The sequence below is a fragment of the Elephantulus edwardii genome, unplaced genomic scaffold (genome assembly GCF_000299155.1).
Source record: "Elephantulus edwardii isolate Elephantulus edwardi_28Jun2011 unplaced genomic scaffold, EleEdw1.0 scaffold00134, whole genome shotgun sequence".
NCBI classification, from domain to species: Eukaryota; Metazoa; Chordata; class Mammalia; order Macroscelidea; family Macroscelididae; genus Elephantulus; species Elephantulus edwardii.
The window spans coordinates 5,380,512-5,394,014 of record NW_006399884.1 but is presented as its reverse complement, the minus strand read 5'-3'; the positions used below and the strand labels follow the sequence as shown (position 1 = coordinate 5,394,014).

Sequence of the window (13,503 nt, the reverse complement as noted above, 5' to 3'; positions counted from 1 at the left end):
TGGCACAGGACAGAGTGGAGTTTAGGGCTGTTGTACATAGGGTCGCTATGAGTCACAAACGACTCGATGGCACATAACAACAACAACAACAACATATGGTAATGATAATAGAAACTCAAACTTACTGCTGTTGAGTCAGAACGAATTTGTAGCTGACCTGTCTTTGGATTTCTAAGGTTGTAAATTGCATGGGAGGAGGCCGCTCATGCTGCCACCTTCAAGTCGATAGGCACTTATTATGATGATTAAAGGGAAAGGCAATTGACAATAATAATTACATGATCAGACCTTCTTGCTACTGTGATGCATGTTATAAAACAAAATGTGTATCGATGATTGAATGGGGAAAAAAAGTTTTAAAATATTCACCAGAGTCACAGTTTTTTAAAAAGTTGTTTTTTGTTTTTTTTGAGGAAAATGGTATGAGTCAGTATCTGGCAAAAGCCACCCCTAAAGGCCCAGTATTTCCAACTCGAGGTACTTTTAGATTTAACTAAGCACAGGGGTTGTACAGCACAACACAGGATATATTTTAAGAGACTGCCCTCAAGAGTCTATGGATGGGGCAGACACTGAATTGATGGGAGGCAAACTACATTTGTAATTGTCTCTGTTCTTTCATAGGTATGTGGAACTGACCAACTACTGCGACTATAAAGACTACAGGGAAACAATACTGAGCAAACCAATGCTGTTCTTCATCAACGTCCGGACCACAAAAGACACTCCTAAAGGTAGGTAAATCAGGGTTAAGGATGTGGCTCTGCCTTGCTGGGCTATGTAGACATAAGCATGTTCATGAAGTAGAAGTAGATATGCTTATAGACTGAATTGTGTGTCTCACAAAATACATGTGTCAATTTAATTGGACCATGACTTTCAGTATTATGTAATTATCTTCCATTTTGTAATCTGATGTAATTACTTTCCATTTCTGTTATAATGGTACTATAGTATTAGAGAACTAAGATAGAGAAGGAAGTGTGTTTATTAATTTATGACAAAGTAAGAGCAGAGTACCTGGTTATGAGCCCATTTGCAACATAGCACTAGCCTGCCTACAGAACAGATACTGAAATTATTTTGAAGAATTCATCTATTTCCAAGTTTTATTTAGTACTTTTTCGTGTAAACAGGAAATGAACTGACATTTTGATCTTGCAAGGATTACACAAATGACTAGAATGATGATGATATTTAAAAGTATCTATTATAAGTTGCCAAAAGAACAAACAGATATGTCTTAGAAAAAGTGCAGCCTATGTGTTTCTTGGAGGCAAAGATAGTGAAGCTTCATCTCTAATACTTTGGATATGTTTTTAGGAGAGGCTTATTGCTTGGAAAGGGACATCATACTTGGTCAGTAAAAGAGAGGAAGATCTCAGTGGGATGGATTGACACAGTGACTGCAGGCAGCCATCTCAAGTGTGTCAAAGATGATGAGGAAAACACAGGATAGGATAGTGTTCAGGTCTATTGTTCATAGGATCATTATGAATTGTACTCAATTCAACAGCACCTAACAACAACAAAAGCAGCAGCAACAAAACAACCACTGTTTATCAAAGTTAGCCCTTGTGGCACAATGACTAAACACTTGGCTGTTAACTAAAAATTTGGAGATTCAAATTCTTTCGGAGAAAGACCTGGTGATCTACTTCTATAGAGATCATAGCTAAGGAAACCCTAGGGGGCAGTTCACTGTCAGTCAGAACTTGTAAAACCAGTGGAGGCAGCATGGAGATGGCCAAGTCTGACTTCTAGTAACTCCACAAAGGGGAATTGTCCCCTTTAACAACATCCACAGTACAAAACCAATCCTGCGAAGTCAGACATGGTCTTCTACAACCCTGTACCTACTTCTACTAATTCCAACATCAATCTTAACTACTCTTCTGAGTCCAAAATTCATTGCAATTATTACATAGATTTTACAGAACCATATTCACAGATGTGGGGTTTATTGGGCTGTGTTAACAGGCTGGCAGTGGGAGACAATCCCTCAGTGCAGACAGCTTCTCATGTGAACAGTTCCTCAGTGAAGACAACTTCTCCAGTATGTTCACAAGCCCTATGGACCTTCAGTTACAAAGTTTTCTTAGTCCTGCTAGTCATGGAGTCTCCTCCTCAGTCCTCCTGCAGGCTTGAGTGAGAAGATTGCTGGCTCTGATTCTGTGGGGCAGCAGTTCCAAGTCAGTTATGTCTCATGTTAATCTCTGGTTCTCTGCTCAGGCTGCTTTGCTCCTAGAATAGATCTTAGTCTGGCTGGTGTAAGAATCGTTGGCCTCAAAGGATGTGACGTGCTTCCTCTTCCTTGTTAGTGTTGAAACTCCCAACTTCTGCCACTGACTCCACTTAATTTAATGACGAGACTAGTTAATTCCCTTGGAGATAGACCAACATATCCTATTTGCATGATCCTGCCTATCTATGTGACAAAGTAAAAGTTAATGGCTAGGAAAGTAATTTTGAACAATAAACCCTTAACACCATAAAAATATATGAAGAAAATGATGGCATTAGTACAGGAGGAAAACTCATCCAGCAGATAACATAGCCTTGCTTGCAGAAAGTGAAGAAAACTTAAACCACTTTCTGAAGAAAATAAAAGACTATATATTGCTTTCAGTACAGATTACATCTCAACATCAAGTAAACGAAAATCATTACAACTAGATCAATAGGCAACATCATGATCTGTGGAGAAAAGTTTGAAGTTGTCAAGATTTAATTTTACTTGTCTCCACAATCAACACCCATAGTATTAGAATTAAGGAATCAAAAGACATACTACATTGGGGGACTGTACTGTCAAAGACCTCTCCAAAGTGCTAAAGAGTAAAAATGTTAAAGACTAAGGTGCACCTTATCCAAGCCATGACATTATCAATTGCTTTCTATTCATCTGAAAGTTGGGCAATGAAGAATTATTAGCTTTGAATGATTCTTTTGAAATGTGAATCAAAGCCTTTGAATTGTGCTGGTGAAGAAAAATGAATATGCCTTGGGCTGCCAAAAGAACAAACAAATCTGTCTTGGAGAAAAGTATAACAAGGATGCTCCTTAGAAGCAAGAATGGTGAAACTTTTTCTCATATCCTTTGGGTATGTTATCAGGAAGGACCAGTCTTTGAAAAATCCATAGCAATTGGTTTGGTTTATTGATCTACCTATGAGCTAAGTACTTCTGTTGTTGTTAGGTGCCGTTGAACCGAATATGACTCATAGCAACCCTAGGAACAAAAGATCTGAACCCTGTTCTATCCTGCACCATCCTCACACTTTCTGACACACAAGAGCCCATTGTGGCAGTCAATCTACATGGTCAAGGATCTTCCTCTCCTTCGCCAACCCTCCACCTTTTCTAGAATCATGTCCTTCCTCAAGGAATATCTCCTCCTAACAACATGCTCAAAGTATGTGAGGCAAAGCCTCATCATTCTTGCCTCCAAAGAGCACTCCAACTGCACCCTCTCTAAGAAATATTCGTTCTCTTGGCCATCTATGGTATGTTCAGTGCTCTTCTTCCACACTATAGCTCAAAGGCATTGATTCTTCTTCCTCAATAATTTGGAAATGTCCCTAACTGAAGATTTTCCCAGTGCAATGTGTCTTCTTATTTCCTGACTACTGATACTAAGGGTGTTAATTGTGGATTCAAGCAAGTTGAAACTGTTGACAGTTTTAATCTCTTCTCCATCCATCATGATGTTGCCTATTGGTCTAGTGGTAAGAATCTTTGGTTTCTTCAGACTGAGATTCAATCCATACTGAAGGCTGTATTCCTTGATCTTCTGCAACAGGTGCTTCAAGTCCTGCTCACTTTCAACAAGCAAGTACCTTATTCTCCCCATTTAACACTGGAGGCAAGTGAGGTGAAAAGAACCAATAGATTTATCTGCTCCAAAGGAACAGATTTGGACTACTGCCGTTGTTATTATCAGTGCAATACAAACCACAGTACAACACTAAGACACCTTATTGTTTCAATATGATACGAGACATACAATGAAAAGGCTGGGCCATTTAGAAGCTTAAAATGATTATGCTAATAAGAATTGGGATTAAGGCAATATATCCAGCCCTACTAGTAGTCCTGTTGGGAGCTCTGGTGGTGTAGTCTGTGGGATGTGGTGCTGTAGATCCAAAGGTGGCACCTCTCTGGTGGTTCAAATCTACTGGCTGCTCCGTAGGAGAAAGATGAGTAATCCCCTTTCATGTGTTTTACAACCTCCGAAAACTACTGACCCACGGGAGGGTCAGCTGAATTGGCTCTAACTCGATGGCAATGAGTTGGCTTTTGTTGCACTGATGACTTGTATATACTGCATCTCTGTACACGTTAGAACAAATGCATCATGTTCTTCCCACACAATTCCTCCAGCAAATCGGCAACGTCTATCAACTCACATGATCATGAAACCTAGGAAATAATGCCCATGGATGTGCACAGTGGCTCCTATAAGGACAAAACTAAGCACAACCTATTACCATTGAGTTGATTCAGTCACCCTAAGACAGGGAAGAGATGCCCCATAGAGTTTCCAACATTCTCATCTTTATAGAACATCATGGAAGAGGGAAGAGGAAGTGATTCATTTGCATGAAGGGCTTGGTGCAGATTAGTGACAGAAGAAGTGTAGTCAGAGTGTTCCTTAGACCTGAGGATGGTGAGACGTCACATAATTCTGACAGGAGGGGCCAGTCCTTGGAGAAGGACATCCTGTGTGGTAAAGAAGGGAGCCAGGGAAAAAAGTTGGACTTCCAATGACATGAACTGACTGGCTGCGACAGTGGGCTCAAGTGCAGCAATGATGTGACGACAGAGCAGGACCAGGCAGGCAGTGGTTTGATCTGTTGCACACAGGGTTTCTGCGAACCGAAGTGGACTCATTGGCACCGGACAACAATTACCTCATGCCACAGGCATGGGTTAGCAGCTGGTCTTCATCATGGTCTTCCCAGATGAGATATCTCATTTCTGAGACTTGTGTGACAAACTACAGTCCTGAGAGACTTCATTTTCTTAGCTGTTCTCTTATTTTCCTGTCAAGCCTGCACAATCATATGGCATCTTTTACCTAGAAATATTGTTGGTCTTTGCTGCCAGGGAAGAGTGGTGAGGGAGACCAGAGATGGATGTGGCTTCACGTCAGGTGGAGGTCACTGCTGTACGGAGTCCTGAGAAGTAGGTCCACACACATGCATGCTGCTTCAAAATGCTGCTTCCTGTTTTCTAGAAAAGACCTACGCCTTCCTTGTGAACACAAGGCATCCCAGGATAAGAAGACAGATTGAGCAAGGGATGGATATGGTCATTTCATCTGTCATTGGAGAGAGCTACCGGCTCCAGGTAAGCTTTAAACCCAAACCAAACCCACTGCCTGTCATGTCAATTCCGACTCCAAGCAACCTTCTATGGGGTTTCAGGAGGAAACGGCCCGTTTTTCTCCCAAGAAGCAGCTGATGTATATGAGCCTCTTACCTGTGATTAGCACCATAATATGTAACACACTAAGCTTTAGCCTGTCTGAATCCAGAGCTGAGAGCACAGAGGAGTCTCCAAGTGATGCAAACTGTTAATGTGCTCTATTGCTGACTGAAAGATTGCTTCCAGGGCAGCTGGTTTTCTATCGCACAGGAAAGAGCATGGACATTGGATTCAGGAACTGATTCCTGAGAGCATTTACTGAGCTTGCTTCAAATGCTCTGCTTTCCATGGCTTCATTTCATGTTCTCATTTTTCTCTCCCCAAGCTCTGCTGGTGGATTTGAACAGCTAACCTTGCAGTTGGTTGCACATTGCGTGATGTACTAGATTTGCTCCCAGCAACTTGTTAGAAAGGAGATCTGAAGAAATGTGATTTTGGCTAAACAGTTCAACATTGGTAGATTGTTGTTGTTGTTGTTAGGTGCTGTCAAGTTGAGTATGACTCACAGTGACCCTGTCAAGTTGAGTATGACTCCCAGTGAACCTATGGACAACAGATCTGCAGCCTGTCCTATTCTGTGTTGTAGGTGGGGTGTGATGGAAACACAAGCCAGAGTAAACTGCCCAACAGGGTTTACAAAACTGTCATCACTACATAAGTGGGCTGCCTCACCTTTCTCCCACACAGCACCTTGTGGGTTCAAACTGCCTATCTTATGGTTAGCAGCCAAGTGCTTGGGATTTCTAAACACTGACTTTTTGGAAAGTAGCCGAGACTTCTAACCACTTGTTACCAGGGTGCCTGAAAATGCAAAGATTTTCCTTTTAAAAAAAAAAATCAAGGCAACAGTGAACAAAGATCTACCAAGTGAGGAAAAAAATAAGAGGTCTGATGGCATTGGGCATGTGAGCAGTTGCTAATTCTATAGTGTTGATGTTAGAATTATACATGTGACATTCATTCCTGTTTTTCTCTCTCGCAGTTTGATTTTCAAGATGTGGTGAAGAGTTTCTTCCCTCCAGGAAATGAGGTGATTAATGGAGACAATTTGAGCTTTGCCTTTGAATTCAAAGCAGACGCGCTGTTTGATTTCTTCTATTGGTTCGGGCTCAGCAATTCGACCGTGAAAGTGGACGGGAAGGTGTTGAACCTGTCCAGTTCAAGTCCAGAAAAGAAGGAGACTATTAAATTATTTCTGGAGAAGATGAGTGAGCCTTTAGTTCGAAGGAGCAGCTTCTCTGACCGCAAGTTCAGTGTCACCTCCAGAGGTATGTTGGAAATACTTTAGACTGGGGGACCCTGAGACTGGTGCTTAAACACCCTTTGAGCCTGAACTGGGCTAGCCTCAATTTACAGTCAGTTGTTATAGGTGCTGTCAAGTTGCTCTGTTCCGTCGTGACCCCTTGTGCAACCGAATGAAACCCTGCCTGGTCCTGCACCAGCCTCACTGTCTCTACTGTGGCCAAGCCCATTGTTGCAGTCCCTGCGTCAGTCCATCTCACTGAGGGTCTTCCTCTCTTTTGCCGACTCTCTACTTTTCTCAGTATGATGTCTCTCTTTAAGCACTGGTTCCTTTTGAAAATATGCCCAAAGTACGTGAGACAAAGTCTTACCATCCTTACATCTAAGGAGTACTCTGGCTATACTTTCTCCAAGCCAGCTTTGTTTGTTCTTTTGGTAGTCCATGGAATATTAATATTCTTTGACAACACAATAATTCAAAAGCATCAATTATTCTTTGTTTTTCCTTATTCATTGTCCAGCTTTCACATTCATATGCCAAACAATTGACAGGCTTTAATAACCAGTAGCATCAGGGAGGTGTGCACTTCTTTGAAGAATCAACTGTACAAGATCAAAGGGGTGGTGTTTGCCCAGGAATAAAGCTCATAAAGCAGGAGTAAGAAGACAGAGGGAAGAATGGAAACAAGAATCACAGTGAAGAAGTGGGAAGGGTGCTGATAGAGCAAATCAGATTCAATTCCTGGCTAGTGCCCCTCATGTGCAGCCACCAGGCACTTGTCAGTGGAGGCTTACATGCTGCTGTGATGCTGAAAGGGTTTCAGAGGAGCTTTCAGATTAAGATGGGGTAGTAAGAAAGGTTTGGCAATCTACTTCTGAAAAATCAGTCAATGAGAACTGCATGTTCATAGCATTATGCCCCACATGGAAGGGGCAGGCCCAGGCAGTGTTTGGCTCTGTTGTACACAGAGTGTCATTGTATCTGGGGCAGCTGACCTCAAGCTTTCTAACATGATAGTTCTACTATGTAGTACAGCCCAGCCAGAAAAGAAACTCTAAAAATTTGCTATGGAATTAAGTAAAATATTAATGCTGACTTAAAAATTGTTAATAATCATTTAACTATTAAAGAGTTCCGCTTCCTCGATGTGCCTAGCCTGGGCAGCAGAATGTTAATTGACAGTATTGTTTGGGTAAGCTTTTCACAGTTAACATATCGATCTTTAATAATGCAGTGAGACCCCGGAAAGCCAGGTCTTCATGGGACTGGCTTGCATTCCTGGGTTTGGAAAATTTGGGAGCTTTGACAGGATGCAGTCTTGGTGGCTTGAAGTGCTAAGTGTTGCTCCAATTGAAAGGTAAGCTGCTTGAAGCCACCATCCGCTCTGTTGGAGAAAGGCAGGCAATCACTTCCCACAAGGTGGTGCAGGACAGAAGGATTCCCAGGAATCAGAATTACAGGGAGGAAGTGGGAAAGGTGCAATTGCGTGTTGGGTATTGTAGTTAATATTATAAAACATAATGAGAAAGCAGTGTGCTTTTTAAACTTTCACTCAAATCACCAAAGGAAAATAATAAAAAATATGCCACAACATTTACAGCCTCAGAAACCCCGATGTAAGGTAGCCATGAGTCAGAATCCACTCACCACAAGAGTTTGTTATCGTTTTTTTAATGGAAAAGGGGCTCTGGTGGCACAATGAATGAAGCATTCAGCTGTCAATTGAAAGATCAGCGGTTGAAGCCCAGTAGCTGCTCCATGGAGAACTGCTTCCTTTTAGAGGGAAGATGTCTCTCCCCTGTTGAGAAGTGGGTTAATGTGAGCATATCAAGCTGATAACTGGAAGGTCAGAGGGTTGGGTCCACCAGTCATTCCACAAGAGAAAGCATCCTTTCACAAAAATTTACAGCCTCAGAAACCTGACAGAGCGTTGCGGTGAGTCAGCACCAACTCTACCACAGTTGGGTTTTGTTTTATGGAATGTGAAGCCTTTCATATATGTTGTTGTTGTTAGATGTCGTTGAGTCGTAGGCTCCCTACGAATGAAAGTCCACAATAGTTGTGTGACTTTCATCCTTTCTCCATGTTCATAGGGTTTCCCCGAGGCAAGCTATTTATGGAAGTGGATGCCACTCCAGGTTCCAAGCTTGTTTTAGCCAGGGAGCTCCACCCAACACTGTCCACTCTGGGTAACCATTATCGCATTTGACACATCAGTGTCACAGTGTTCAGCTTCACAGTGACCACAAGTTGCCTCTGTACAGTAAGTGGACATACCAGGGCTATACGACCTAGAAGAATGTTTCACCAAAAACAATTAAAGACAGGATTTTAATCTACTGCCTGGGCCAACCTCCGCAGGCTCCACCATTACTTCCCCTAGTTTAGGGCTCTGGGCCACCCACCTACTTTTGAAGGGCAAGAAAGAGCAGTAACACACAGCAAAAAGGACCCCAGAAACTTCTCTTGCCTTGACTGCCACCAAAGTCGAGCCACCATAGAGATGCCAGCCATCCTGCCAGTCAGCCTTTAATATATAGATACATTTTATTTTTACATTATTGGTTTTGTAATGATGTCTGGATTTGATCAGACACCATTCTAAGGGCATGTGGCTCATTTCACAACTTCTTTGCTCTTTACTGACTACAAACTCTTTTCTTCACTACTGTAAATACGTGGTAACTTCCCCTAAAACACATCTGTGCCCCAAATGTAGGCCTACTGGTTAACCTAGGAGGACAAGTCCACACAACTGTCCGCTAACCTGTCCCAGCCCTTGGAAAAGTGTGTCCAGCATGTCCTACCACTCTCGTCCCCTCATCCCTGCAAGCAAACAGCAACCCGTTTCACTTTAGTCCTCAAGTTATTCAAGGAAGCTATGATTCTCTACTCATTATTAGAGATGTTAGGTTTCGTATTAAAGCACCCTGGTGGTTCAGTGGATTGAACATTGGCCAGCTAATCAAAAAGTTAGTGGTTTGAACCCACCAGGCTCTCTGTGGGTGAAAGATTTCTTTCCCTGTTTCCCCTAAAGATTGAAAACACCACAAAACCCCAAACAACCCTCTAAAGATACCCCATAGCCACCCACTCCCGGCCTTCCCCACACCCCACTTCCATGGACTCCATTCTGATGCTCAGCGACCCTACCTCAGTTTTTTGAGGCTCTTTCTCTCACAGTGTGACTGACGGATTTACAATCAACCTTTAGGTTATCCTGATACATGAATGTGCTACCCCACCAAGAGTCCCTTTCCATAAAGTTTACTGTGTGGGAACCCTACGGGGCAGTTCTGCTCTGTCCTGCAGGGTCCTGGGGGTGGAATTGACTGGATGTCTGGTGTGTGTGTGTGTGTGTGTGTGTGTGTGAGAGAGAGAGAGAGAGAGAGAGAGAGATGCCCTGTGTCCAGATGTTAAAGCTGACCCCCCACCTTGTCCCTCTCTCAGCGATAGGAAATAACACAAGCTTTGCTGGCTATTTTAGGTTCCATAGATGACGTTTTCAACTGCAATCTGTCGCCCAGATCATCTGTCACAGAGCCTCTTTTGGCAGAGCTGCCATTTCCAAGTCTGCTGGAAGCGGAGGAGACGCCCAATCAATTTGTCTGATTGGGTCTTTCTCCTCATGACTCTTCCTATGCTGAAGACCCAGGCAAGGATGGAAGGAGGAGGACGAGGAGAGGAGGTGGGAGCAGACCCTGCCACCGACTGGCCAGTTCCCCCTGACTTCTCCTTGGCTTCTACAGAGACTGATGTTCAGTGAGTGAGGTGCAACTGATGTCATGGATGGCATGGTGACCAGAAGGCTGGTCTGCGACCCCGTGGTCTGTGACAGTCTCCTGGACTTTCAGCATTTCTCCCAAAACCCTGAGGCGTGGCAGATTCCTGCCCCTGACCACTGGGTCTAGTGTCCTACCATCTTGGAAACCTTTTAGGCAGGCTTTATGGGGGTGGTGGGCAACATCATGATGTCTGGTTAAATAAAAGCAAATGACGTTTATTTAGGGATTGAGACAGTCCAGACTGGGGAAATGTCTGTTGTCACACAGTAAAATGACCATTCAGGTGGACCAGGGGAGGGGTACATTCCTGCAGTGTGAACTAAAAGCTATCACGCTCTCCACTAGCTGAAAGACTATCAAGGGAGTTAAGGGGGGTGATTTTAAAGTGAGGATTTGACAGTGACTGGCCTGTAGCTCACAAGTGGGATTCCCTGCTTACTGGACAAAAGTATATGCCTTTCACTTTATAATGGCTTGGCCCCAGGCTGGTGGCTAGACAGGGTTTTCTGATAAACTGTTAGTAAAATTGCTTCCTCAATCATGTCTGCTTCTTGGGGTCCACTGATAATGCTGAGTTTCCCAGACTCTTCAGGTCCAAGCTGTCACATCTTGTACCTATTTCGAAATAATAGACCCTAGAGACAAGATTGCAGTTTTCCTGTACCTTCTGGATCTCAGAGTAAAGGGATGTTTGTCTTAGGGTCTACAGTCCAACTTAACACCACAGTTAAAGGGGTGTCCTTTGCAAACATAGTTTTGAAAAATCCAGTGTAGATTCCAGACTGGTGTAAAAACTTTAAGGTAAAGCCGGGGCTCTGGTTCCATTTACACACAACCAAGTGCCTCTGATTTTAGATTCTTACTTTTGTTGGGCTCATGGTATTGGCCCTCTTCTTAGGACATCCTTGACTGTACCCAAGCCCAGCAAGCATGAGGTCAGTGTGGCTGTCCCTTGCCAGGCTGCATGGGAGGCAGACATGTTTTCCTCCATCTGCAAGCCTGATGGGAGACCTTCACGATCACTGGGGGCTCAACCAGCCTCCCAGGTTTATGACCGTCACCCTCAACTTGGAATTTGAGCTCCTCTGGCCTCTCTCTCAACTAAGTAACCCAGGAACAATGAGGCCAGGTATTATGGTGTCCAGCAATGACAAGGAAGGGTCATTTCCACCCCAGTGTCCTTTCTGAAAGTATATTATGCAACTTGGCATATTTTAAATGCACAGTCTGGTATCCTAACACTGAAAGCAAGATGGAAGAAAACTATCACATCACCACAACACACTGAGACATCAACACCGCTTTTCATCTTATAGTTACAATGGGAGGCTTCACAAAGGTGGTGGTGATGGTGGGGGCAAGTCCTTTCTACACATAAAAACCTTCAGGAATGAATCTACATCAGCGTCTAATGAGGGTCCTGAACCCCATTATTCAGTCCCTTTTAAAAGTATCTAGTCTGAAACTGCTGAGGATTACCCCTGCATTTATGTTTAAGATGCTATGAATTACTCAGAGCCATTACAGCCTTCCTTCACATACCACATGAATTGATTCCATTTGCCACCTCATGTGCCAGCCTTCCTGCCATGGTGGTTTGTGGGTCGATTTGCCTGGAAACCTGACTAAATGACAGTAAGGGCTGTGGGTTTCCACTCCCTCCCTCCACCACCCCTCCCCTCTGCCACCTGCTACAGTCAAAGAACAAAGCTTTTGATGAGCAGCTTCAAGGAAGAATTTGGAGAAAAGAAACTTTTGGAAAACAAAAAAGGATGCTACTTGGGATATAAATATTGGTTATTAAGAAATGAATATTTTTTAAAACCCCACAAATGAAGAATACTAACAATAGAAAGAGTTCAAGACAAGGAGAAACAAATCTCAAGGGAACCCAAACCAAAGCCCAATCATGTTACCTTTAAATCAGTTTTGACTCATAATAAACCACAGGGAGTGCTGGTGATCTAAAGGTAATGCAAAGGTAGGTGGTTCAAATCCACTAGCTTCCCTTCAGGAGAAAGATGGACAATCTCCTTTAATGCAATTTATAGACTCTGAAAGTCTGCTGGAGGGCTAGCTATGAGTCAGATCTGACTCACAACAAAAAAGTCATCAGGTTAATTTTGACTCCTGGGAACCATCCATTGGCTTCTGAGACTGTAATGCTTTCTAGCAGGAGACTGTCTCTTTCTCTAGAAGAAGGTAGTGGAAAACCAGCTGTTGCACTGGTGCCCGTGGGCTTAACCATTGAGCTACCAAAGAGAAATATGCTTCCTTGGGAAGTCAGCTAACATATAGGTGAAAAAGAGAACGTTTGGGAAAGTGTATTTATGTTAGAGTGTACCTGTACAGACCCACCTTGCTGCCGATGAGTTGATTCTGACCCACGGTGACTCCATAGGACCAAGTAGAGCTGCCCATAAGGCGTCCAGGGCTGATCTATACAAGAGCAGACTGTCCTATCTTTTCACACAGAGTGGGTGGCATATTCTAACTCCTGACCTGTCAGATAGCCAGCCACCCAGTGCTTTAACCATTATATTTTGGTAGAACAAATTATTTCCCTAAATACTGCATGACAATTATTTTATTTTTGTTAAGAGGTGGCCCAAGCTGATTGCCTACCTTAATGATCAGCTTCAGTTCCTCTTTGCTGTTTCAAACACTCGCTCTATCTCCAAAAAGCAAAGCTCTACTCCGATTTAAGAAATTCCAGGAAACTGGGGCCAGTTTCTATAGGGAGTATCTGAGGAATTTCAAACATACTAGCAGCAATGGGGGTACTATTAGAATAAATGATTAAAGAAGAGAATCTGGATGTAAAGTAAGTGCTGGTGTGTGGTGGAGTATTGTTAGGCTCCCTCGAGTCGGTTCTGACGCCTCCTGAGTCAGATACAACAATGTGCTGCCCGGTCCTGCACCATCCTCAAGATCATCACTATGTTTGAGGCTATTGTTGCAGCCCCTTTGTCATTCTCTCATCGAGGGTCTTCCTCTTTTCCCCTGACTCTGCTTTAACCAAGTATGCTGTCCTTCTCCAGGGAC

The 13,503-nt window shown here is 43.3% G+C and overlaps 1 protein-coding gene across 1 annotated transcript in view; it reads left to right on the top strand.

The window, feature by feature from the left end:
• Window positions 1-10,285, top strand: part of MEDAG (mesenteric estrogen-dependent adipogenesis) — a 21,082-nt gene extending 10,797 nt beyond the window's left edge. The window contains exons 2-5 of the mRNA XM_006894082.1: window positions 625-734; window positions 5,240-5,352; window positions 6,413-6,698; window positions 10,161-10,285. Of these exons, the coding sequence (XP_006894144.1) occupies window positions 625-734; window positions 5,240-5,352; window positions 6,413-6,698; window positions 10,161-10,285 (634 nt within the window). The remainder of the gene's footprint in view (window positions 1-624; window positions 735-5,239; window positions 5,353-6,412; window positions 6,699-10,160) is intronic.
• Window positions 10,286-13,503: the final 3,218 nt, after the last annotated feature.